Source organism: Prinia subflava, chromosome 2 (genome assembly GCF_021018805.1).
Source record: "Prinia subflava isolate CZ2003 ecotype Zambia chromosome 2, Cam_Psub_1.2, whole genome shotgun sequence".
NCBI classification, from domain to species: Eukaryota; Metazoa; Chordata; class Aves; order Passeriformes; family Cisticolidae; genus Prinia; species Prinia subflava.
The window spans coordinates 53,415,443-53,443,171 of record NC_086248.1 but is presented as its reverse complement, the minus strand read 5'-3'; the positions used below and the strand labels follow the sequence as shown (position 1 = coordinate 53,443,171).

Here is a 27,729-nt window from a genome sequence, read left to right as displayed (position 1 = left end):
CGCGTCCCCGAGATAGCCGCCGCCATGAGCCAGCCGCCTGCAGGGGGCGCGGCGGCCGAGCCGCGCCTGCATCCCGAGGGCAGCAGCGGCAGGAAGCAGCCGCGGGCATCCTCGCCGGCCCGGGCCCGCGACACCGCCCCGCGCCCGCCGCCCAGCGCCGCCAAACCCGCGCCCGCCGCCGCCAAAGCCGCCTCGGCGCGGCCGCCGCCCGGCCAGGCCCCCCGCGCCGCCCGCGGCCGCGCCGCCGAGAAGCCGCCGCGGGGAGCTGTCCAGCCCGGCGCCGGTGCTGAAGCGCCGCCCGCCGCCGGGAGAGGAGCGGCCGCCGCCGCCGAGGAGCCGCCGCCGCCGCCGGGCGCCGCCGAGGAGGCGCCCCCTGCAGGGGCCGGCGGGGCCGAGCGGGAGGGGGCGGCGGCGCCGCCGCCCAAGCAGTGGCGGGGGAAAGCGGGGCGGTCCCCGCTGAAGGGCGCGGGGGAGGCGGCCCCGGCGCCTCCATCTTCCTCGGGCGCGGGGAAGGGCCGCGGTGCGGCGGCGGGCGGCGGCGGGTACTGGAAGGAGGGATGCCTGCAAAGTGAGCTCATCCAGTTCCACCTCAGGAAAGGGCTGGCGGCTGCCGCCCAGATGCAAACCAAGGGCAGCAACCACAGCAGCAGCAGCGGCAGCGCTTCCTCCGCCGCCTCCGCGGCCGCCGCCCTGGCCGAGCCTCCCCCGGCCGCCTCCGCCTCCTCGCCCGCTGCCATGGCGGCGGCCGGGGCGGAGGGGCTGCGGCAGGGCGAGACGGAAGGCGACGGCAGGAGCTGCGGCCCCGAAGGCGCCCTGAGCCCCCACCTGCAGGAGGAGATGCAGGAAGAGATGGAGAAACTGCGGGAGGAGAACGAGAGCCTCAAGGTGAGGGGCCGGGGCGGCGGTGGGGGTGGGGGAGAGCCAGGGCCGGGCGGGGGCCGGGTTGGGGCCGGGCTGCCTTCCCATGGGAGAACCATCCCGGCCTCCCTCTCGCGGCAGGAGCGCTGGAGGCAGCGTTAAGATGGCTCTGTCGTGGGGCGTGCGGGCAGTGCCACATCCCTGCTTCCTTGTGGTGCTTAGAATGAACTGGATTGTATTCACCTGCTGTCCCTGCGGGGCGGAGCTCCATTATGGCTGCATTTCCCTATACGTGCTGACATTTGTGCTTTTGACCCACCTGTTGCCTTCCTGTCCCCTTGCCCCCGTGCCAGAACGAGATAGACGAGCTGAGGACAGAGATGGACGAGATGAGGGACAGCTTCTTTGAGGAGGATGCTTGTCAGCTTCAAGAAATGCGCCATGAGCTGGAGCGAGCCAACAAGAACTGCCGGATCCTTCAGTACCGGCTGCGCAAGGCTGAGCGCAAGAGGCTCCGCTACGCCCAGACTGGCGAGATCGACAACGAGCTCATACGCAGCATGGAGCAGGACCTCAAGGTACTCAAGACGTGAGCAGGTGCCAAGGGGAAGGGAGCGTCTCAGACAGAGACACAACCGCGCTCTTGGTCCTCATGGCTCGGGCGTTTCCATTCACATTCCGCTGTGCACCCAGTGCAGCCCGTGGAATAGCGATGGCCAAGCTATTCTTGGTAATAGGAGCCCTTACTGTATGTAGATAGGCCATTTTCATCTTCAGTCCTATTGTTTTTTGCAAAGGTAATGTGCAAGGAGTTACTCAAAAGCAAATTAGGAGGTTTTTAGGAGGTATTTAGGAAGTTTTTTTGAAAATCTTGGACTCTTTATGCAAAACATACTCTTCCACTGCAAAATTAAACCAACCTCACCAAACAGCTCCATTGACTTTGAGGGGATTTTGTCACTCTTTAGTGAAAGATGCAAGCAGATTGAATATCTGTAGTCCCAACACTAAGTCCTTACTCTGTTGCTGTCATTAAAAAATTGCTGTTATGTTCAATGAATCCAGGGTTTTTCACATCCACCTGAAACCTTTGAAAAAACCCATCAAATTTCAGTGTGTCATCAACTGCATTTCATCCATAAGATCTGGACGAACCACAGCCTCTTGCTGAGGAAAATTTCAGTCCTCGTTTGAAGATTGTCATTGGTAAAATACCCATCAAGTCCATTCTAGATTGGTCCAATTACAGAGAAAAAAACTCTTTCTTGACACTGCTGGAAGTTTTAATTTCTGCTTCCATTCACTAGATATTGATGGACTCCTGTTGAACCAGGACACCTAAACATTTTTTAGTTGACTGGTCTCCCAGTCAACTGATCATTTCTCATGGAAATGCAGACCTCTGTATAGCAAATGTGAGCTTTATTGGCCACACTTCTGCCTAGGACTCTAGTTACTTATGGCAGATGAACTCTGTGGGCTGTAGTTTAAAATGTGAATTTATTACATGATTACGAACAAGGTTGTTTTTTAATTTCTTTCTGATAAGTATAGTGGATCGAGAGTATGTTATTCCCAGGCCTCGTTTGGATCATCTTTTTGAAAGTTGTCAAGCTTGTCACCACTATTATTAAAATTTCTATTTGATATTCCTTTTCTGTGTGTATTCAAAACCCACTTTTTCTATTGGGGCTGTGACAGTTCTATAAATACAGGTGCCTATGTGGTTCTTGGCAAAATAGAGTCTCACTGATCAGAAGCAAAATCATCCCCTTTTCCTGGGGATTTCTGTTCAGAACAAGGGATATTTTGCACGCTCAGAATGATGCTTGGGTGACCAGTTGAGATACACATATTTGCAGGCAGAATTTGAAGGTGGACCTTCATATCCCAAGTGAATTGTGATTCCAGTTTATAGAGTGGGCTTCTTTGTTGGCTCAGTTTTACTTTTATTATCAAGTCTACAAATGCAGGCTGGGGAGGGCACCTCTGCTTGTCTGCCAATATAGAAGATAGAAGCAAAGGCCTTGGATTTAGCTTGACAAAGAGCTTGCTTTAATTAGCATTTCTCCTGTGTGTTTCCCAGTGTGACTGACTCTTTGGAAAGGAGCAGTGTTCTTGTAGAGTGTTCTCACCGTTCACGAATGTGTTCTGCTTTGGAGTAGGGATGAATGTCTAATGCCAAATTTCTGCCTCATAGAGTTCTGAGTGCTGGCTAAACATAATTATAACTCATGTGTGATTTTCTGTAGTGTTTACAAGTCCTCTTCTCAAGAAAGACTATCCAAATTGATACTGTTCATTTTGCATGGTTCATTTTGCAATATATTAGGGAACTTCATCCTTCAGAGATACAGTCTTGCAGCTAGCTGTATTAAAATGTATCTCATATAGGCCTGTAATACAACGTATCTTGCATAAGTGAGTCCCATTTCCCATGTGACCTGGAATGCTCTGGTTTTTTCCCTGCATTGATAGCTATCCCATCAAATATTTTGTCAAAACATTAGCTACCAGTAATGATATTTCAATTTAGTTTTATTTACTGATCCAGACTGTATCTGTGGGCTGAAGACAGGTTCTGTGAGGCTGCTGTTTTAAATATCCCCGATGATTTTCCATTTACTTTGGTTGGACAACCAGATGAGCAGTTTAATACTACTAAATGTAGGAAAAGACATCAAGCTAAAGCCCTGTGGTGTGTTTGTCAGCTCATTCTGCAGTCTCTTTGGACTGTGGTTATAATTGAAATTCCCCTCCACTCACTCTTTCTGCTGGACATTATGTGTCTTGAGTGCGTGTGCAGTGGGGGAGGTTATTGAACGATCTTGGGCTACACTGCAGTGTTGTATCTGTAATTCACACACACACTGGGTTTCTTGTCAAGGCAGGCTGAGTCACTAGCTGCTGCTGGTTTCTGATAGATTGGATCTTTCTAGATGCTTGCTTACAGTTATTATTTTTTTTCTTTAGAGTTTCAGTATGTCGAAGAACTTCTGACATACTAACATAAAGATGGTTTGAATGAAAGCCATGAAGGACAGCTTGCTGAACTCCCTTAGCCAATGCTAAGTAGGATTAATTATGCTTTCCAGTGTTCTAAAAAAAGCAGGAAATGAGGCTTTTCAAACTATGTGTCTGTGTGTCTAAATCACCATCAACACAGTGATTAGTGTATATTTAAACATTTTTGTTGTGTGATTATAGTTTCTGGTGGTTTCTCAAAATATAGTGCAAGTGGCTTGCAGGGTGAGATTCTCATTACTTTTCCTGAGGAAGAGGGATTACATTTTTTCATATGCCTTTTAACTCTATTACTGTGAAAATGCATTTAAAAATTTTCAAACAACCAAAAACCTTAGTGTTCATTTTCACTGAAACTATCAGACATCACTTGTGTGAACACAACGTCAGTAAAAATGGGTTTTGTTGGTATTTTGATCTTAAAGTGAGCCAATAGTAGTAAATATTTTCATTAATTGTCCACCGAGGAGAGAGAAATTAGCAGAGTCAAAATAAACATGTGTCCATTAGTGGTCACAGGTAAACAGAGGTAGGAAAGGCCTGGAGAAGACAGGCCCTGCTTTTAGATGCTGTTGCACATCAAGTGTTTGAAGGGTATGTGCTCTAGTGCATTGAAAAGTGTAAGCTAGCTGTGGTTGAGAGAAGATAGATGATGCACTGTCTCCAGGAATAGTGAAGGTCCTGTTTAACTACTGATGGGACAGAACCTAAGAAGGAGTTGGGGTTTAATATCTGACGTGGTTTCCAGTGAAGCCCACAGGGATGGTGTACTATTTTTTAGAAGTGATTGGCTTGAATTTGGAATTATTTAGAATTCTGTCTGTGGATGTCCTTGTCTACCTTTTCCTTACATGCTTCTTCCATCACAACAGCCAGAGTCAACTTCTCAGTGGTTGCTTAGGCACTAAGCACTGCAACAGTAATTTTTGTTAACCTTTCTTTTGATGTACCTTTTCATTTAGGTTGCAAAAGATGTATCGGTGAGACTTCATCACGAGTTAGAAAATGTGGAAGAAAAACGTACTATAACAGAGGATGAGAATGAAAAATTAAGACAGCAGCTTATAGAAGTTGAAATTGCAAAACAAGCACTACAGAATGAACTGGAAAAAATGAAAGAGGTTGGTGTTGCTATTTACTTCTACACCAATTATTTGAAGATCTTAGATTCTTACTGATGAAGTGTTTTTGTTCAATAACTTGTTTTAGGGGCAAAAAATATGGAAGTTGAAAGTTGCAAGGAGTGTCAAAGTACAACTTGATGATTGTGAAGCTGAGAAGAAATATAAATATTTGGTGTTTTCTAGGCAAAACAGGAACCAAGTGGTATCTTTTTTCTCTCTCTACTAACAGGGAAATGTGAAACTAGTGGCAATGAGTTCAGAGGCTTTGATACATTGTACCTACATAAATATTAATACAGGAAGTGTGCTCAAGTGTGTCAGAGTCATCTAAATTTACAGATGATGTTTCCCACAGGATTTTACAAAGACCAGTAGTTTTTCCCTTGCTAACTACTACTAAGGACTAACAGGCACACTGAGACTGGGAATCTAGCCACCTCCTCGTCTTGTTTAGTCATGCTCTTTGGAGTACTGGGAAGTGAGAGACCCTACCTGGCTTTTCAATCTAAGCATAATTTTTCGTTGTATCTAATTAATCCTCAAAATTACTCCAGCTGCCATTATATAGATGCAAGATACTGTGCCATTAATTAGGCAGAAAATTGCATTACAGTAGTAATAGCCAGGCTGACAGAGATAACATAGCAGCAGTAAAAGGAGGAACTGTTGACAAAGAATGACTTCTCAGAAGAGATTTTAAAAACAGCTCTGCTGTTTCCTGTTCAAGATTTAAAATTCAATGAATGCCCCCAATTTTCACTTTTAGGAATATTCCCTAGTAGTAACACCAGTGTCTTTGATGTTGTATGAAGCAGAAGAGATGTATTTCAGTTGTCAAGAAAGGCAGGAAATGTTCAATATGATGTTAGGGCATTTTTAGGAACTGCAAATGAGTCCTTTAAGTAATGTAGTATTAAAAAAATTAAAATTTTTTTTTACAGGAACTGAATTTCCAGCATGTTAGTAGAGGTTAAACAGGTGGTTTGTTCCATCTTCTGCTGCTTTCCCAGATAATTGCTGATTTTAAAAGGGCATGAAAAAAATCTGAGCCTTAATCAGGTTTCCCCTTATCTCCCTGAGACTTTCACCTTCTGTTTTCTCTCTGGTTACTGCCATTAAATAGAGCTTGGTTTCCTGGACTAACCTCTTGATGAGAACATGATCTTGCTGTAATTATCCTTATAACTTTTCTTTAAGATTGGCTTTACTCCAAAGTTTTTGTTATTCTTGTCCATTCAGACTCTTCTTTCTTTTAGGTTCTCACCTCTGGTTCCTCCTTGTCTCTAATAGGTTATACTGCTGTAAAATTCTTTTGCCTTGCTTTTTTGAAGCATCTTCAGATTACAGTGGTGTTTAGTGGCAATTTATTAGTTTATGTTCTTTGATGTTAAGCCAGTTAATGGATTTCTTCATCCCTGTCATCACTAGTCACTTTCTCCTTACTGTGGTTCTTCCCTCTGACCCACCATGTGGAACTGCGATTCTGTTGCTCCCATGCTGCTCTCCAGTTCTTTCTTTGGCTTGAGTGTTTAGCCTTTTCTGTTTTTGCTGTTGGTATCAATGAAAGGGTGCTGGAGACTCCAGAAGAGATGGTGTCATGTTTAGGGTCTCTGTTACACAGTAATGGCTTTCATGAAGCTGAAGCAGATGGATGATTCCCAGTGGCACAGAGTGGGGGCACTGAGCCAGAATGAAAACATGAAGTAAGACTTGACACTGTAGTAGGGGTGGAGTGGACAAAGAGTCAGAAATACATCCTTATACTGAAGTAGGGACAACTGCCTTGCACAGTCATTATATGTGTCATCAAAATTAGGCAGGATTTATGTATTTCAAACACGCTGCTGAGTTGCTTTCAGCAGGTCAATGCTGCTTTTCAGGCCAGGACTTTCAGCACAGCCTGGGGAAAGTTGGAGGATAGTTGAGGAGGTGCAAAGTCAGAGAAAAACAAGTTTGAAGCAAAGCCAAATTATTATGCACACTGCAAATATACCATGATTTGGGGGATCCATGGAAATATGCTGGTAAAGAATACTAAATCTTACAGAATTGAAATTTAGAATCTGTGAAGAATCTATGAAAATATTAATACAAAATCCCCCCCATAAAAAAACCCAAAAGCAGTCTGCATTAGAATTTTTCTGTGACAATTTTTCTTCTTCTCTGGCAATTGAAGGTTTCATGCATTTTAAATGTCATTGTCAGATAGTCATAATGTTAATTTTCTGTTTGCTTGTGAGTTATTTCCTCTAATTTCATGGTTTTACAACCCTTTCTCATTTCAATACAGCCATTATTACCAGTGGAACCTCCTGCTTAAGGGCATTCTACTAAGCTTAAATTGAAATACGGGGAAGACCTTTTGTCTGGATTGTGATATTTGCCTTGTTGAGCTTAGAATTAATGAGAAAGTATCTCTCTAAAGACAAAAAAACATTTTTGTTTCTCAACATAGTAAAAATGTTTGGAGATGTAATGATTGATTTCTGTACCTTTGTCATGTACTGCAGAAACCCAAACATTTCCATTCTTATAATCTATTTATGTACAACTGCCATGTGAAATTTCTTATTCTTTTATAATGAACAGTGTGAGGTAGCAGAGAATTAAAATAAGACTTAATAGAAAATGTCAGAAAGAAAGCATAATTTTTTGGTAGGTAGTTTCTAGGGCAGGACCAAAACCAAAGTTCTCTCTGTGTGGATTCTCTGTTATTTCAAAAAGTGTGGAGACTTGACTGAAAACATGTAGAAAGATAAAAGCTAGCAGATGTGTTGATTTAGAGTCAAATCTGGAGTTCTCCAGTGAACATTTGGGTGAATATAGACATGCAAATGTATTTGTCCATTACAAAAGAGGTAATTACTGTTTGCCTTCTTGATTTGGATCTTTTGGAAAAAAATTATGATTAATTCCACAACACGTTAGAAATTGTTGTTGATGTCAGCAGAAGCTTGGAAGCATCCAGGATTTGGAAGGTGTTCCAGCAATGCATACATTTTCTATCAGTTACTTTTGCATTCAGTCCTCCAAACTGCAGCTATTTGGTTAAAAGATATTCCTGCATATTTCCACACAGACACACAAGATTTATTTTTATTTGTAGCAACTGCTGCTGATTTCTTCTTTAATGCTGGTTGCTATCAACTGTAATGCCTTTTGGGAAGCTGAAAACAAAACAGAGGAATTGTTTCCTAGCAGGAAAGAGAAACCAACAGTAGCTAGATGTAATTTCTCAGATATTAAAAAATTAACGTGGTAATAATAATGAACAAGTTGTTCATTGATTAATTAATTAACTTTCATTAATTTGTTGTTAACAGGTAAAGCCTAGCTAATGCTTGTAGACCTTTCTGTCATCACAGACTAAAATTTCATTTCCTTGCTGTAGCTATGTAGCAAACACGCAGTTAGCTGTGCTTTAGTGGTTTGTTGTGAGCCAAATGAAATAGAAGGAAAATATGATAGATGTACTGGACCTTGGGCTTTACAAATCCTTGTTGCAGTGCAGACATGCAATTGGAAGAAGCACAGTGTTTTTCTGGGACCTGTGTCTCTCTGGATGGGTACAGACTGCTCTGCTACAGCTCCAAGCTGGGCAGATGCCAGGCAGCTCAGGTTTACAGCCACTTTAGGGTGATGTTGTCAAGCCACCATTTTCTTCTTCTAAGCATAGACTTTTAGTTCAGATACAGAACCTGTGATAAACATGGCACATGACCCAGAGATGTCTTTTGTCCCTTCAGTTCAGACTGCAGGCAGAGGAGTTGATGGCTCCCTGCATGGGTCTGTGTTTTGCTGTAGTGGTGCCTGTCTTGTCAATCTGGTTCGTAACTGCATGGAAATGGAAGAAGACAACAGCATCTGGGGAACTGGGCACTGGAGCTGGGAGGAAGAATTCTGTTCCTAATTTTGACACTAACCTGTGTGGGGCCACAGGAAAGTAATTGTACTTTTCTGCTTTTCCTTGCAACATTTGCCTGCCCTGTTTAAGCGCAGATTGGCTCTTTATACATCTCTGAGTGTTCAGACTGCATAGACATCAGAAGAATAGCTGGAAATTTCACCATAAAAGCTACTGTAAAAAAACCCCAAACAACTCCAAATTCTCCACCCGCTCCATGTAAAACAAACAAACAAACAAAACCTAACCCCCTAAAAAAACAACAACAAAAAAACACAAAACAAAAAGAAAAACAAACAAAAACCCCCCAAACAAACAAAAAACCCCTCAAACCAACAAACCCACACTGCAAAAGATCTGGTAAAATTCTGTTCCAGTCCCCTTGCTCACCAGTACCAGCTTGCCTCGCTTTTCTTGGATGAAACTCCAGTCTCTCTTCTTTCTCATAATCCTTTCTTTCTTTAAGCCCCTTCCCTGTCATTTAACTACAACCACTTATTTCAAGTCTTTCTTCTACAGCTCACAAAGTCTCACGTTCTCCAGATTTTTTCACTTAGTCTTGATCCTGTGTCCCTTTTCCTTTTCCTTTTCCTTTTCCTTTTCCTTTTCCTTTTCCTTTTCCTTTTCCTTTTCCTTTTCCTTTTCCTTTTCCTTTTCCTTTTCCTTTTCCTTTTCCTTTTCCTTTTCCTTTTCCTTTTCCTTTTCCTTTTCCTTTTCTCTTCCACTTTCATATTTTCTTTCTTTTTCTCTTTTACTTTTAAAAATTTTTCTCTTTTTCTTTTATGTCTGATAGTAGTGGTTGTTTTACTGTCTTCTGATTTCTAAGTCCCAGTCTTGTCCTCTCCCACCATTTTTTCCTTCCCTATATCCTTCCAACTGTTCATGAGTGTCCAATCTCTTCTTTGGATTTCAAGAGTTTTCTAGTTCATTTTGCCCTTATTCTGCTTGAAATATCCCCATTTCTTAGCTACAGCTCCTATCTGCAGTGAAATTTTTACTTCTCCTCTGGTTCCTCCACCCCCTCATGCAAATCTGTCAGCTTCCTTGGTTTGTTCTGTTCCTTTCCTTGTTTCCAAGCCTTTGCTCTTCATTTTTGCATCTGGACTGAGAGCAGTGGAGGATCACTTGCTGTGCTAGGAAACAGCAACTGATCTCTGTGAGCACCTGAAGGGAGGTTCCTGGTTCTAATGCCTGGCTTCAGCTTTATCCAGACCCTCAAGGAACAACAATTGCAGGATTAGTTAGGCTTTGCCTTCTGGCCCTAGAGCTGGAACATAATCTCTCAGCTGGAGAAAATGTGCAGATTGATAGATGGCAGTGGGAGAGGGTGAGGTAATTCATAAATACTGAATTTTCAGCAATTCAAACAGGTAAGCTTCAATAAATAATTATCTAGTAATGTATAGCAATGGAAATTTCTTAAAAGGTTATGTCATCCTTTTGATGAATTAGGAAAGTATGAGGTATACATTGTATATAAACACAAAAATGTTCTGGAACACAGAGTTATTGGAGCATCTCAAAAGAACCATTGCTAGAATAATTTACTATGAGCAAACAAGAATATTCTCATCTGAAAAAGAACTGAATAATTTGCTGAAAATTCCCAAAATATTAACAGTGTTGGAACTTATCCCAGTGCAAATGCTTGCTATGGAAAACCTGCAATGTTTAAACTGTTTAATGAAGTTACAAGAAACTGGAAACAAGTCTCGTAAAGAGTGGTGGTTTGCAGCATTTCCAACAGGCAAGGCAACCATATCCAACAGTAGCATTACATTTTTGGATGCTTTCAGAACTTTCTCACCTGGTACTTGGTGAGTTCTTGGTCCCTTCTTTCAGAACCTTGAACTTCACCATCTCACAGACAGTGCATTGACCATCAAACCTCTGAGCAGTGATTCCTTGTTTGCAAGAGATCCATCAAAGTAATTGTCACAGCTGACTTACTAATCACCCGTGGCAAAAATTGTCTTCAACCCATTGCAGAAATCATGTGGCTGCTAGTTGTCTGAAAAATGCTTCTTCTATTTCCCCTTGTGCATCAGATGATCAGTAGAAGACACTCCAGAGGATGCTCCTCTGTCCTCTGATTGTTGCCCCCAGCTCACATCTGGCCCATCACCCATCAAAGGACAGCACCAAACACAACTGAACTGCTCTTTTGTTCTTAGAGCACAGCCCTTCTTCCTCACCTTCAGAGTTTTCATCAATCCATTGCTGCACTCTGGGCATGTGAGCTATCCTGACAGGTCTCTGTGATTCCAGTGGGGTCATAGCTATGGGGATGTCCATGGATTTCTAGCTTCTGTTTGTTGCCCATGCTGCATGCATATGACTCACTGGAGCTAGATACTTGGTTCTTCTGCTTTGAAAAGGAAAGTTTTAAGTCTCCTCCATCATGCTGTCTCCCAAGCACATAATAATTGCACCTCATACATTCATTTTTCTGAGAGTTACAATTCAAATTGTTTCAAACAGCTGGTATTGGAGAGAGCAAGGTTAAGTAGAGTGAGATGAGAGACTGCTCTAGCTGCTCATCCTCACAGGCTCAGTGCAGTTAAGTGGAACTCTTTGGAGAGTTACAGTAATTTACTTGCTCCTGGCACCAGATGGCAGCAGGGGAGGATTTAATAGGGCTCTCACAAGACCAGTTCCTTCCTGCATCTTTTGGAATATCCAGTACTAAGTCTATCAGCAACCACCAACAGTACCTTTAAGCAGAGGGTTTCTGTGGTCTGGGATTTCAGTTTGTTGTCTCACAAAAATTATATTTGTTTTGATGAAGAGAATAGGATAATTATAAGGCTTTTTAAAAAAAGATGACAAACAAGTGTCTGCCTGGGTTTGTATGGGAAAAAGAAAAAAGTCCTCTATCTCCAAGCACAGCTCAGTGATTTCTAAGCACCACATCCCAGCAGATGCATAACCCCCAGTCAGACTTGCTTGTGTGGTATTCTGTTACCTTTGGTATCTTGCCCAAGTGTTTTGTTCCTTTAAAAACAGTACCCAGCAGGGATGCTATTCACAACCTGTGAGGGTGTGACTCTAACATACTTGCTCTGAGCACACTGTGATTTCACAGGGAGTGGGATAAGCAGAGTTTGCTTTGGTTTGGTTCTTTGAATATGAGAAAAGAATCATAAAGGAGAAAGAAATTAATCTCTGTAACAGAATCTGTTGTAGTAATTCTCTGAATATAGCATGCCATAAACAGAAAAAAAAGTGCATTTGAGAAGCAGCTGACACTTAAACTTCATAAAATTAGATTTTAATTATGTATTTTAATTATGTATGAACCATCAACAATTCACATGAGCCATTTGCTTTAAGAGAGTTACTTAAAATTGAATATAAACAGCCTGATGGTCAATAATAATGTATTCCAAAACACAGGTAATAAAAAGGGAATTATTTCAAAGGAATAAAGCTCCATAAATATCTTATTGTGAAGAGATTTTGTGAGTCAAGATGCCTGCAAGGGATATTTTTCAGTCATTGAAATTGGTGTGTTGATTTGTGAATTTCTATTGAATGGTCTGAAAATTTACAAGGTTATGTAAAAGGAGTGGCAAGACTGATGGCTGACTGGGAAGTAATGAAGGAGTGGCAGCTGCAGTGAAAAGAGTATATCTGGAATAGGTTTAAAACAGAAACTAATTTAGCCATTTAAAAAAAAAAAAAAAAAAAAAAAAAAAAAAAAAAAAAAAAAAAGTTTGATCAGTTCTTTTAAATCCGTAAACATAATGCTGCTACTCTGATTTCATGGGGACGTGAGAGTTCTTTCCTTGTGTCAGAATCTTATTTTGTTTTCCTTCATCTCTGTGATAGATAGCAGCAGCCTTAGGTTTGCAAGTTCTCTTGTCAAAGGAGTTGCTGATATTGCATACAGTCATCAGGTAAAATTAAAGTCTCTTTGCAGGAAGGTGTATTTTAAAGAAAAAAAAGTAAAACAAAACAAAAAACCTGAAACAAACAAACAAACAAACCTAACTAGAATGGAAGCAGAGAATAAAACCTGAGCTTCCAAACACATAGAAACTATGTTTTACAGAAAAGACGTGAGTCCCAACATTCTGGTCTCAAGTGCCTGAAACCCTTTATTTTCTGTTTGCTTGGATCATTCTTTTCAAAGTTGTTCTTTGCTACTGAATCTCTTCCAGCAGTCAAAAGCTGTATATGTAAAGAAAATCAGGCTAAGGAAGGGCCCACATGCTGACAAGCAGTTGCTAACATGTCCCTTAGATGGTTTTGACCTGGGTCAGCTACCACTGCGTCAGTGCTTGGGCATGATTTGGGGTCTAGCCTGGGTCAGAGCTTGTGTCTGATTGACAATTTGGATGTGATCCTGTTTGTTTGAAAGGAAGCTGTAGGGAAGTTAAGGCTGTATTGTCATCACAGCTGAAAGGAGACTGAATTGTGGAGAGCCAGTTGGCATCAGGTCCTGAGAACAGTCTCTGACTGTTTCATTTACTAGTGTAAAAACTAGGCAAAGGTTCTCTGCCTTGGTCTGGAGCCAGATAAGATGGCAAATGAGATGTGGAACAGCAAGTCCAGTCTGTTGCTGCCATGTGATTTCCTCCTGCTGGGAATTGCTTGGCAAGGGGCAATCACCTGGCATGCCCAGTTGTCTGTGGAAGTAATGGACAGGGTAGGAGCAGTGGATTGGGTGGGAGACGATAACTGATTATCAGAGAAAATGGTTTGAGAGCATGAACTCACCATAGGGCAGGCTGTAAAAGATGTATTTCTCTTAATACAGACTTTGGGGTATGACTTCCTTGAGATATAAAGAAAGAAAATCTTTTATATCTCTTTGCTGAGTAGACAATCCCTCTGCTGACTTCACTAAAGCTGCCAAAATATGATATCACATTGACAACTGGAGGAAAGTCTGGGAAATACAGTATTCAAGGGCTTTTTAGTCACAGAAAAAAAGTTTTTATTTTTGTACTTCTCAATTTCAGTATTGCTTTACTCAAATGGACACTCAAGTGTCTCTATATGCAATTTAGACATAGGAGTACCAACTTGACTGCTCAATCAAAACAAAAAGTCACTTGGAATTGTAAAAATGAGATCCCTTGTTTAGCTGATTCTTAAATAAGTCTATTATGTTACTTTTCAGAGTATCCATAGACAGTATATAATCCACTCTGGTTCTTTTGTTGTTTTTCCTTTGTTGTTGTTGTTGCTTTAATAATACATTGCACTTTTCAAATTCCAGTTCACAGTTTCTTTTTGTTAATTTTGTCTTTTTTGGCAGGTATCTAAAAATTTATTTTTTGCTTTGAGACACTATGTATGATTTCTTTAGATATTAAAGAAAGAGATTGCATGACAGAGAGGACAAATTCAATATTTTTGTACTGGTACAAAAACATGAATGGGAAAATAGATGTAGGCTGGGATTCTCTAGATTTGGAGGAAATCCACATGACTTTGCAAAATTGCTTTCTATTACTTGGAAAGCTTTATAGAGGCAGAACAGAGACCTTTTCTGGTGCTGAATGAGAGATCTAGGTACATGTTTTTGTATGGAATCAATGTACACCAAATGTCATCATGTTACTGGAAGTCCCACCAAGGCTTAGATGAGTCACAGTTATACATCCTTTCTGTCCCTTATACCACTGTATTTAGTCCTGCTTAAGTGCACCTGTCCCTTCAAAGAAACACCTGAAGTAACAGAGTATTTGCAGTGTGCTGATACGGGAAAAAATGAGCAAGTTTTAGACTGAAAGAAAAGTTGCCATAGCTCTGTTATTGTTTAGTGTATGTAGTCATACTATCTTTCTCATAGTATTAAACTGAGCTTTTCAGAAACCCCACATGAAACAATTTTCTGTCTTTACATTCTCTGGCTGTTCCAGTGAATCTACAGTTTAAGAAACCTCTAGAGAACTTTGTAGCCTGATAGATTTTTCAGTTATTCTGCACATGGAATTTCCCAAAGCATCTTTCAGGTGTTCCTGACAGGAGTTTGGCAGAGCCTCACAGTAGTAGGTAGTTTCTCCTGGCTTTAGGAGAGTAAATAGAGAGTAGCACCATGGAGGGACATGCTGCTCTGCATTTTGCCTGAACACAGTTGTCAGTGTAAGGAAGGGAACCTTGTCCTGTCACAGTGCAGGTGGCTGTTCTGGAACATGTCATGGGCCCTCAGAGAGCAACCTCAGTGCAGTTTCCAGAGTAAAAACAGGTGAAACAAATTGGCAAGACCTCAAATGGAACATGGGCAGCAGAGACCTATACAATAAAGCTGTCACAGGAATTTCTAAATTTACTGTTCGGCAGTAACTGTTCAACACTTTTTTCAGAATAGTGGTTCTGAGAATTTAGGTGGCTGGCATAAATTACCCAGTACTTCCAGAACCAGAAAAGCCGAGTGAAGCAAGGCTCTTTGTGTGCTGCTGTGACTAGTCCTGAAGGACTGGTGATACTGTTTTTTAACTAGTATCCTAGTGGCACATAGTAAAATACAAAAGATGTAGTGTGATACTCTGCCCTTTACATGGGGCTTGGTCCCTCTCCTTTAAAGCCGTCTTCCCACGTCCTTCTCTCTGCCCTCGCCCTCACTCAACTACCAACACCACCCCTGCACCAACAAAAATCAACTTAACTCAATGTTTTGTTGCAAGTTGTGTTTGTCTGTGGCCCACTTAAAAATTAAAGGATATGCAGTCCAGATTATCAGTCAGGTTCAAGGTGAAGAATCAGGTCTAAGGCTCAGCTGGAAAACCAATGCACAGGTGTCTCAACAAAGTCCATGACTGGTGACAGGAGCAACTGTGGTGAGCTAAAGACAAACTCAGACTCGCTGCATCTCACACAGCTCAAGCAGGACCTGAAGCAGAAATGGGGCTCCTGGGCCTGTGGGCAGGGTGCCTGGGGAGGCCCCAGGTCTATGCTTCTGTGAAATATCTGATAGGATGTAAAGAAGAAGGAGGCAGACTCTTTTCACTGATGTTCAGTGACAGTACAACAACAAACTTTTGTGTGAAGGTGCTCAAACACTGAACTCGTTGCCTATAGAGGATGGAGATTCCATCTCTGGAGAAATCCAAGACCACACAGGACGTGGCCCTGAGAAGACTGCTTCAGTTGTCCCTGCTCTGAGCAGGGGGAACCGGACTAGATCTTCAGAGGCTGTGAGAGACCTGACTGTTAAATTATTAATGAATCAAAACATTTGCCATTTGTGGAGGTGCCAGGGCACTTTGCTGAGGCCATTTGTGGGGGCTGGTCAAAACAGAGGTCTCTTTCAGCCTCAACTGTTCTGATGTGCTCTTGTTAATAACAAGCAGAATCTATTTTCCCATTTTATAGTGGAGCACACAAGGGATAAAAAAAGTCACTTCTGGATAGGGATAAAGGAAATGGTTTTCAGGTTGCTTCTGCTGAACAGGAGATCCCAGGGTTTTTCCAGGTAGACTTTTTTTTCTGAGGCCAAACACAGTAAATGAACAGGAGATCTGAGGCAGCTGCATGCTACCAAGGAGGGCATTTTCCCTGTGGCACTGATATTGCACTGTGATTTGTGGCTCTACCTGTGCTCTGTGTCATACAGCTCTACATGTGTGTGTCTGTGTGCAAAGTACTGAACTCTCCATCAGGCACATACCTCACGTGCAGGATGGGAGGGAGGCAGGAAGGAAAAAATGCAGCAAGGGAAGTATTGTACACAGACAGTGGTGGGGAAAGCTGCCCAACAAATGGCTCCTGTGTGACATTGTTCAAGGCAGCCAGCTGATTCTTTATAAACTAGCAGTGTGCTGGTTGTGCTTTACCTCTGAACTGCCCTGGAAGGATATGACACTTCAGGGAGCAGAGTTCTGGCCCCTCAGGGGCATGTTCTGACCCTCTTCTTTTAGACCCTGTCATCTTCTGGACCCTCTCATTTGCACACTTTTATACCTATATGCTATAGTGTATGTCACTTGACAGTGAGAATACCCAGCTATAGTGTACTGGGTTCTGGGATCAGCTCAGCAGCTCTTCTGAATCATGTGGAATCAATGCTAGCCAGGAACAAGAACACCAGACCACCAGACATTTTTTTTCTTTTTAAATTATTATTGTTATTTTTGTTTGGTTTGGGATTTTTGTTTGTTTGGTTGGTTTGGGTTTTTAGGGTTTGTTTTGTTTTGTTTTTTTCACTTACTTCAGTGTTCATAGTATCAAGAAATGCAACCTTCTGGCATTTGAGAAGTTCAGATTTTGGTAATGTTCCATAGCTAAGAGTTCCAAGTATTGCATTTCTTATTTTGAAGGGCAATGGATTAACCTCTTAGATGTGCAGGTGTGCTTTTTTGAAGTGTTTGTTTTTACTTAGATTTTTTGACATATGGTGTGATTCCCCCCCTTTCCCCCTCATTGCTAGCATTAACAACTGCATATATATCAAGATGTGTAGAATAAAACTTGCAGGTTAGTTTTAGATCAAGTCTGTTTTGCTTTGTCTGATCCTGGCTGCATGATTGTTTTAATTGACTTTGGTTAGCTTAGCAGTGAATCCAGGATAGGATAACAGAAAAGCCTTTAGCTTAGGTCACAGATGAGTACTTGCACTTGGAAGGTATTTGCCATGCATCTGTTTCCATCAGTGTTGTCCATAATGGGAGGACTCTGCATCCCTGCAAAGCATGACTGATGATGACATCCAACTGCCCTGATTACCATCAGTCTTTTAAATTATAGGCTGGTCTAAATTATTTTAAATTTACAGATACTAGCACTTTAAATCTTTGATTAAATGATTAATTAGAAGCACCACTAACAGTCCTCCAGAAGGACTTTTGAACTAGAATATAGTTGCTGATATATATAGATGCACTGAAATGTTTATTTTCTTGTGATGTGCTTCTATGAGTATTGTTGCTCAGTTCCCAGATTTTGGTCAAATTTTATGCATTCCAAAATTATGAGGACAGAACTGTCTTAAATAGTAAACCAGTCTGGTCTCCTGAATAACACAGGTCATAAAATACCCATAAAATTGACAGCTGATAACAGTGTACCACAGCTGTTTGCACCTCCCTTCTCATCTGAATTTGTTGAATGTTAGTCACTAGGCAGGAAACATATTTTCTTTCTGCTTTGCTAAATTCAAGAGTCCAGCATCAATGCTTTTTTTGTTGTTGTTGTAATTGTTGTTGTTATGTTTTGTTTTGTTGGGTTTTTTCTTCTTTGTTTGAAGTCTTCATGCTTAGGATTGATATCATTTAGCCATGTGAAAGTTAAGCATTTAACCCAGGTTAGGAATTTGACCTCCCTCAAGAAAGAGAAAGGTAGGCACTACTTGGAAGTGAATATTTTCATTTGTCTGAGGCTGGTTTGATTCTGTGGAGAGGCTCATCATTTCTAGTTACTGCACAGTGAACCTCAGTTTTGATATCTACATCCCTTCCTTTTCAATATTTAGTGTTTCTCCAACCTTTACCCTGCAGTCTTTATCCAATGTTATTTTATGGGTCTTCTTTCCAGTTAGTAAGAAAAAATGTTAATTAGAGTAGGACCTAGAATTGATTCTTGCATAACCCCATTAGGGCTGCTGTGGTGTTAATTTGCAGGTGATTTGCTGGTTCAGTGACATTTATAATAAATGCTGAACAGTCAAGTATTTGTTCATGATAGCTAATTAAAAAGACATTCCTGTGATCAAATATTTATAATGAGCAAAAGACTGTCAAGCTTTTCAGAAAGAGAATTTCACATTTCTAGCAAAGGGAACATTTAAATAATAGTTTTAGATCAACATCTACCTTAAGGTTTTATGTTAACCTAAGAGTCACAGCCCCTTCCCTTGCTGGGAATAAGCAATTCCCATAAGAACCTGAGCAAGTTTCAGTGATGGGGAGGGGTCATTATTTAGGAGTCCAGGATATGAGGATCCAGTGATGGGCCTTACGAGCTTCTTGAAGTTAGTGAAGCAACTGGACACTCTGCTTTAGCCAGGGCTGCAAAATCCTCCCTCCCCTCATCTCCATCTTCACACTTGTGGAATACCAGGAAAAGTATTGGATGCAGGTTTAGGTTATGTCAGATGAGACTGGTACCAGAGTGAGAAAAGTAGGTGTGGGGCTTTCCAAACTTATAAAACACCTCCATTCCATTTTAGCTCTTAGTCTCCATGGTTTATTTTTTCTAGAACACCTTCTTTATGTGAAGCGCTCATCAAAATGTATTTAATTTGTGGATGGATCACACTGGAATTACTTCAGAGCACTGCAGAGTCTGATCCTCTGTTTCCAATGAAAACTTTCCAAACACTTTTGAAACTTTCCCATATTTTCTGTATTACAGAAAATATTTTTCAGCCAATTTACAAAGAGATAGCTTTACAAAAGAGCTTCCCCAAGTAAATACAGACAAAAGAAGAGACCAAGAGTAACAGAAGACTCCTTTTAGTCAGAGGACAGAGTAGTGATTGTTGAGAAGTAATAGCTGGATTTCTTTCCCCTGTTAACAGAAAATCTTCTGGTCACTGCTCAGGCTTCAAGACCAAATACTGATTTCAGAATTTCTCCTGCCTGAATTCATCTTCAATTTTTGCATCCTTTCAAATGAACTCTAAAATCTGATTTTTTTGGTGAGATATTCCCATAACTGGAAGTTGTCAGAAGTGCACAGTCTCATTTTTGTAATCAAGGTTTTTGTAATCTGATTGCTGGCACTTTCCCATTTTCCTGAAAATCTATTTGGAATCTCTTTTGACATATCCTTCTAAGAAGACTGAAAAACTCTACATGTGGTACTAGATGTGAGGAAAAACACTTTACATTTGATGAAATCTTATATATATTTAATTCATAATTGCCATATACGTATCTGTGCCTGTGATTATTGCTATTGTTATGTGGTAGTGGTTTTAACTGTGTTTACGTGCTGTCTGTCATGCCGTCAGTCCCAGATAAAGGTTGGAAGTGTGCATTATACTAGGCATTTTGCAAACCCTGACAAAGAGGCTGAATCTCTTCTCTCAGAACAGACAAATAGCAGAGCTGGCAAGTAAACACCAACTTAGGAAGCCCTAGGAAAAGTTTGACTAGCATCAGTATGCAGTACAACAACTTATTCCTGCATTTGTGCTTCAAACTATTCATGGTGTCCTGAGATCTTCTTTTGCATTTCAGGACTAGGGAGCCAAGTGTAAGATTATTGTGATTTCTGCATCTATAACAAAGCCTAGTTGGATAGCATTGGGGAAATAACCATGTCCAGCTCTTCCACGTTTTGAAAGGTTCAAATGGCAGAAGACCTCTTGCTCCACAGAGAAATTCCTTTTGTTTTGTGATTATCCTGGTGGATGAAGGAGTCCACAGAAATCACAGAAAGCAAAGTATCAGTTTGGATGGCTATTTGACTGGGATGTGAGAGCTTTGAAAAGGCAGCTTTCATCTTCTGTCATTTTTTTGAATAAGGAAAAGAAGGAAGCCAATGTAATGCAAGCATAAATATGCAGCTTCAGTTATGCACTGCAAAGAATGTTTTTACCCAGTTATATCACAAGAGTTACTATGATATGCTCTAACAATGTGGTTTTAGTTCAAACTGCAGAAGGTTTCTCTAGGTAAAGTGCAAATATTGCATATATTTTTCCTTTCTTTCTATTTTTTCTTATTTAATTGATAAATAAATAATTGTAAAGGATCTGAAAGTGATAACAAATAACTCCTAAATAAATGCAAAAGAAATAATACAAATATTGGAGGTCACCTTCTCTTTTCTCTTCTACAATATGAAGTCATTCAACTACATGAGAACTATTTTTCTCTTTCTAGTGAAGTCATAAAGATTGTTTCCATTTTGTATTGCTCCTCAGCAGTGTTTTTGAAATAAACCAGTATAAATATGAAGAGAGGGTTGGTACAGCTAATAGGGATATGCTTAATGTTCGCTTTGTGATCAGGTAGGTTGTGCTTTTTGAATCTCAGTTATCCTCTACTTTTTCATTTGTGACTTCATTTTGCAAGCAAGTAGCACATAGAAATACTCAAGACTTCTGCTCTTGAATGGTGGTGGAAGGAGTGAAGTATGGTATCATTCTGTGTACTAGTGCCAACGACAGACAAGCCAGGGTCTTGATTTGGCAAATTGCTGGCAAATTGCACTAAGAGTTGCAGAATAAGGAAAAAAACATTTTAAAACAAATCATTTTAAAAACAAAGATTTTTTTTATTGTTGTTGGAGAATATAAATTTTCTATTTGCCAACATGGATAGTGTCAATTTAGTTTTTACTACATTAGACCCATTAGACCCAAAAAATCTGCCTTGTGTCTGATTTGATCCAGCTCCATGAGTTACACAGCTATATTGATTAAAGGGGAAAATGCAGAGAGAGGATATGGGCAAATGAACATTTCCCTGGTCATAGTCACTCTGTGCCACACAAAGGCAGGTTTGTGCAGCCCAAAAATTGTTCAATATTCATCGACTTTTCAAGACTGTAAAGATGATGTTAGGTTTACTCTGATTTTTGAAAGCCCTGCAGATGTGTCATAGCAGCTGGGAGTCAGCTAACCATAGCCAAGTACAGCAGAGTTTTGTTCAGATGAGAAGGTTTGTGGTAGCTGTGGAGATTCAAGGAGATGCACACCCTTTGCCCTATTCTTTGAGGAGGGATAAAGGCTGTTATGGGGCCCCTGTGCATGCATAAATCCCTTGATGTGCCAGGAATTCCTCTCAAGGTTGCCTGCCATGATTTTTAGATATCTCTAGATCAGACTTGAAATAATCAAACTTAAGCATCTTGAAAGATTTTGGTAGGTTTTGCTTAAGGATTTTTTATTAATTGCTGAGATATTTATTTTAGCTGAGAAGCAGGTAGGAAGAATTTGAATATTAAATATTATAATATTATAGCTTTCCTGCTCCATGGAGTGTGATGCAATTATCTCTGTATTGTGTTATTCTCAGAGTAGGTTTCAGGTCTCTTTCTACCTGAGGAGCACTGAGCATGACAGGTGATGCTATCAATGCACATTTGGCTTGCAATTTAGGGCTGGCAAGAGAAGGATGATGCCATCTTGAGAAGTGCTTAGCATCTCCAGCAAGACATTGGATAAACTCCAGTGAAGGTCACTGGAGAATTGATGCTGCTGAGCACCGCAACAGAATTGTCCTTCGTGTGTGATCTGGTTTGCATCTAATACAAACCTTAAGTGCAGCCTTGTCTAGGCTGTGGATACTTCTGAATAGGATTTTTTAAATTATATGGAAAAAAAATTATCTGAGCCCACAAACTGTCTTTCACAACAAACTGTCAAAACCAATTCTAGCATATGAGGAACAGATTTTTGCTACAGTTGAGAAAGCAGCAGAGGTGGCTTTTAGTGACAAGCAATGTGCAAACAATTTTAGTAGTGTCCAGTCTCAGTTTAGTATAAAGATTTATGTGCAGAAGATTTACGTGAGTTGCTGTTTTTTGATTCTACCATATGTTATTTTGAACATTTTTTTTTCCTTTCTCCATTTTGCTGCAATGAATTCCATTGCTTGTTTCATTAGCAGCAGTAGTATTTTCATATTGAAAATTGAACTGGAAGACTGCAGTAGTATAAGTCTTGACAGAATTAGTATAAAGAGTAGCCACTGTAAATTGTGAAATGCACATCTGGAAGAAACTCTCAAAAATTTAGTACTTATAGCAAAAAATTAATATTTATAGCAGAAAATACTTCTTGATATGTGGTATTCTTTGTTTAGTATGATATTGCTATTGTCTCAGTGCCCTGACATGGTGTTGTGGGACACTGTGATTGTGAGGGTATTATCGGTCGGCTAAGATGTGTGAGATCTTAACCTCTAGTGATCAGAAATTGTCTCATGGTGTTTTTTATATGAAAAGAGATCATGCCAATTCCAGCTGGGCCCAATCTGCTTACCCACATCATCCTGTTAATTGAATTGTGCATGTTCTTCATTTTCTGCTATAAAATTTTTGCTAAGTGTCGGAATTTGTTGTTGAACAATACAAGCTCTGTAAGGTTGGTTGTAATTCAAGTAGAGCAGAACAGAAAGTAGTTCCTAATCATTACATAGCCACAACCACTGTTGTAATTAGAATGTCGCTATCCTGACTACTAAAGGGAGCACCAAAAATATAGAGCAAGCAAGAAAAAAACAATAGGGGAATTTTGTTTCACACCAAACCTAGAAAAGTACTTTTGCTTATCTCTCTTATCTTCTGAAAAGTCATAGGGTACAAAAGAAGTTTGAGCCAAACATTCCAGAACTCAATTATTTCTGGAGAGAAGCTGAGCTCAACAGAGTGAGGAAAAGGCATTTAGGTAATAAAGCAGGAATATACTTTAACTATAGCTTATTTATTTGTTTTTGTGTTTGTTCGTTTAATATTATTATTATCAATGGGTGATATTGACATAAATACGGGGCAAGGAAAAGTTTGCAGTGTAAACTGATTTGAAAAGGGTTTTTCAAAGTGGTGATACATAGTGGTATAATTAATGGAGATACAGAGGAGGAACCTACTCTTTTGAAAGTTTAAGGCTTTATAAACTTGCCAATTTTAAAAGAAAACAACAAAACAACCCTTCCAAAAACCCATGTACCATTTCTACAACAGGATAACTTGTGGGTGACTCTGGAAAAGAACCATTTTCTTTGTAGACTGAATCCTAAATTTGCTGGGTTTATAGTTAAACGGAAAAATTAGTTAATTGAACTATTTTTATGTCTTTTCTGGATTCCATTAGAAGCCTGTGTTTTATAGCTATCTAGCTATGATCTTTGATTTGTTTTATTATTTGGTCTGCTGAGAGCATTCAATGTTTCTGCAAGAGACAAAAAATTTGATTTACATGTGAGTGTTTCTATGGCATTAACTTTTCCTTTTGGGTGAGCAGTCCATTAGTGTAGGAATTTTTAATGGAGTTGTTCTGCAGAAGAAAGAGGATGATTAGTACCAGCAGGCAAATGATGCACAGGATTGTTATGTGCAGCATGCCCACTCACTATACTCTGTTTCTTGAGGATTATAAATGTATTTTAATTCCCAGTCTGCAGAACTGGATGGCTTTTAAATAGAGCTGGAATCTCCCCCAGCTGGTGCAGGGAAATGTACATTTCTCAAAGGATTTTTCTATCAGAGTGTAATAATCTCAGAGGGAGATGGTGTTGGTTATATCACTGTCCTGCCTTGGGACCTACAGTTTACCTGGGGAACACAAAAACCAGGAACAGCTGCAAGAGAGGTGCTATTTATTAACATATTCTCTCATTCACTTGCCTGTCTCCTGCTGTTTTCTTGATGATCAGTATTGAGTGTTGCCCGTGGGATGGTGGCAGGTTTTTTCCACTGCTGCTGCTTTTCCATAACAAAGTTTCTGCTGTCAGCAGCTCCAAGATTTTTGCTGGATACACTAGCTGGCTTCAGTCCCAGTGCATCCTGCTCTGAAAGCAGGAGTTTCTTTTCTACTCTCTTAGGCTACATAGCAGATGAGAGGACACCAAAAAATCTCACTCATAAGGTGGTGCAGACCTGTGTTTGATTGTTTTGTGTGTCTCTGTTCTTGAGCTGGTATGATTTGTTTCTCTTTAGAACTTTGTAGTCCAAGCAGTTTTAAATGACATTTACTTGAATATGATCTGGAAACAGAGCAAACCTAGTGACCAGAGCTATGTGTGAGTTTATCCCCATTGTACACTTAGGGAGGTGTGGCTGCAGTACTCTATGAGCTTGAAGCCTGGGGGTGGGACACAGAGAAAGGTGTGCCTCTTGTAGATGTACGCTGGAGTCAGCTACAGATCTCAGTGACACTGTTTTGTGTAGCTGTCCTACCACGAGGTCTAAGACTAAGGCTTTTTTAAAGTGCCTTGGCCCCACCAGAGTGAATATCGAATGGGCAAGATGGGTTTCAGTGTTTATCTCAGCTTTCCCATCTGTAAGTTAGCACCTGGGATGCCTATTTTCTTGTTTTGTGTTAAACATTCATAATGCACTAGTCTTAAATGTGTTGAATAAAAAAGGTAACAGAGTGATTAAACTAAAACCTTATTTGTGTGCCATTGCTGTTTCATTTTCTGGCAATGGCATCTTTCCTATATATATGGTATGTCAAAAATTACAAGAAATTAACTCCTTTATAGTTGCATTTGATTTGCTATATCTTAAAATTAGTGATATACAATTTATATATGTTTTTAGTATACCTTTAGAAAAATTCAATGCATGTTCTTTTGTTGTAATTGCAGCAATCACTGAAAAGGAGAGGAAGCAAAGACCTACCAAAATCAGAAAAAAAGTCACAGCAGACACCAACAGAGGTATGTTGCAGTAACTGTAGCCTTGATTCTTATGTGGAGGCTTCAGGGAACTATGGGAATGGGGTACATGGTTTGCATATCTGCACTTAGCTTACTTTTTGCTTTGCCCTTTGCTTTCCTTCCTGTATGCTGGGAAATGGAAGAGCTCTTACCCCAGATCTGCAGTCAGACACCACTAATCTCAAGGACCACCTGAACAAACTTGGTGCTGCAACAGAACCCACCATTTTAGGCAAAGTAAATGGCAGCAGCAGTGAAACAAGATTTATAGGCTCTATTTGTGCTGACTTCAGGATTTTGGAACACTGTAAAGTCTGATAATGTTGCAAGCATAGAAAATGTAAGGTTTATTACAAGCCCCCCTTTTCCCACCCCAAGGTACTTCTGGGGACTGTGCAAATTTTAATCACAAGTAAAATAGTATTTTCCCCTCTTTTTAATTTATTTAAGATCAATGAAAAAAAAATTGCAGGAAAATATCTTAGTATCTAAAACCGTGGACCTGTGATTGCTAATCTTGTAAGTTAAGGCAATCCACTGGAGGTCTCCTGTTTGACTTAAAGTTTCTTCAAATACTGCTTTTTTTTTTTTCCTAAGGATGACAATGAAGACCTGAAATGCCAGCTACAGTTTGTCAAAGAAGAAGCAGCCTTGATGAGGAAGAAAATGGCTAAAATTGATAAAGAGAAAGACAGATTTGAACACGAGCTGCAAAAATACAGATCATTTTATGGGGATTTGGACAGTCCCTTGCCAAAAGGTGAAGCAGGTGGGCCACCTACCACGAGAGAAGCTGAACTCAAGCTTCGACTGAGGCTTGTGGAGGAAGAAGCTAACATTCTCGGGAGGAAAATAGTGGAACTAGAAGTAGAAAATAGAGGACTGAAAGCAGAGCTTGATGATTTAAGAGGAGACGATTTCTCAGGGACCACTAACCCGCTCCTGGGAGAGCAGAATGAATCCCTGTCAGAATTACGACAGCATTTGCAGCTAGTAGAAGATGAAACAGAATTGCTGAGGAGAAATGTAGCTGATTTAGAAGAACAAAACAAACGTATAACAGCAGAGCTGAACAAATACAAGTACAAGTCTGGGGCCCATGAGAGCTCTAGGCACCATGATAATGCCAAGACAGAAGCGTTACAGGAGGAGCTGAAAGCTGCACGAATGCAGATCAATGAGCTGAGTGGCAAAGTCATGCAGCTCCAGTATGAGAACAGAGTCTTAATGTCCAACATGCAGCGCTACGACTTGGCCTCCCATCTTGGTATCCGGGGCAGCCCTAGGGACAGCGATGCGGAAAGCGACGCGGGAAAAAAGGAGAGCGATGACGATTCCCGCCCCCCTCACCGCAAGAGGGAAGGTCCCATCGGTGGGGAAAGCGACTCTGAAGAGGTGCGCAACATTCGGTGCCTGACGCCCACGAGGTCTTTTTATCCAACGCCATCTGGGTGGCAGAAAAGCTTCACTGACAGGCAGCAGATGAAGGACATTCGCTCTGAAGCGGAGCGGCTGGGCAAGACAATAGACCGCTTAATTTCCGACACGAGCACCATCATCACGGAGGCACGAATTTACGTAGCTAATGGGGACCTCTTTGGACTGATGGACGAGGAGGACGACGGCAGCAGAATACGTGAGCATGAGCTCCTGTACCGGATCAACGCGCAGATGAAGGCCTTCAGGAAGGAGCTCCAGGCTTTCATCGACAGGCTCGAAGTTCCAAAGTCTTCGGACGATCGAAGTGCAGATGAACCTTTGTCAGTGAGTCAGGTAGACTTTTACTTATTACGGCCTACAGGTAAAAAGGCTCTGCCAAGCAAATTAAACCTCAAATTGGATTTATGGCACAAAAAGAAAATTCTTTATTCTCGGCAGTGGACGAAAATCACTGTTTCTTATATTACTTAAAATCCTCATTTGGCCATATGAAACATTCTACCAATAGGGTTGTTTGTGAACAGTGAATAAATCTGGTCTCCTGGAAATTAAAATTATGCACTAGAAGGTAGAACATTTTACTCCTTTCTGGCTTTGCAATTGCATTTGACAGAGTTGGGCCTTCGTTGCCACTAAAGGCAATGTAAACAGTATTTTTGGTACATGTGAACATGATTCGTAAATGGACATGAGTGTTTTCTTAGTGGATGGGTTCCTATTAAATGAATAAAAATAAAATTTTATTCATTTTAAGCAGAAGGAAATACTAAATTTCAAAAATTGTAGAGAATATGGCAAACTACAGGTTAAAAGAATCATGCAAATCTACTCTATAGAGTCATAGAGCCACACAGTAATGTGAATATTGTAATTGCTGTAATAGGTTGCATCTGGTTGAAGGCCTGTTAATCACTGCTTGCATGCAGCAGTAACAAGCATCTTTGTTGTGGTTTGTTTTTGTGCAGAATTGTTTCAGAGAGGTTTTGGGGAGCAAACTCCTCGCTGACTCAAGATCTTTTGCCATGAAAAATGAAAATTACGTACCCTTATCTTATCATGCAATCCTCTAGTTGGCATATCTTGTTATTGCTAA

At 40.8% G+C, this 27,729-nt stretch overlaps 1 protein-coding gene across 1 annotated transcript; it reads left to right on the top strand.

Annotated features, from left to right (window-relative positions):
• Positions 1-27,720, top strand: MTCL3 (MTCL family member 3). Its single transcript, XM_063389955.1, has 5 exons — positions 1-885; positions 1,212-1,436; positions 4,845-5,003; positions 25,125-25,196; positions 25,794-27,720. Exons 1-5 carry the CDS (start codon positions 25-27, stop codon positions 27,105-27,107), a joined length of 2,631 nt encoding a protein of 876 aa, XP_063246025.1. The 5' UTR covers positions 1-24; the 3' UTR covers positions 27,108-27,720.
• The last annotated feature ends 9 nt before the right edge of the window (positions 27,721-27,729 follow it).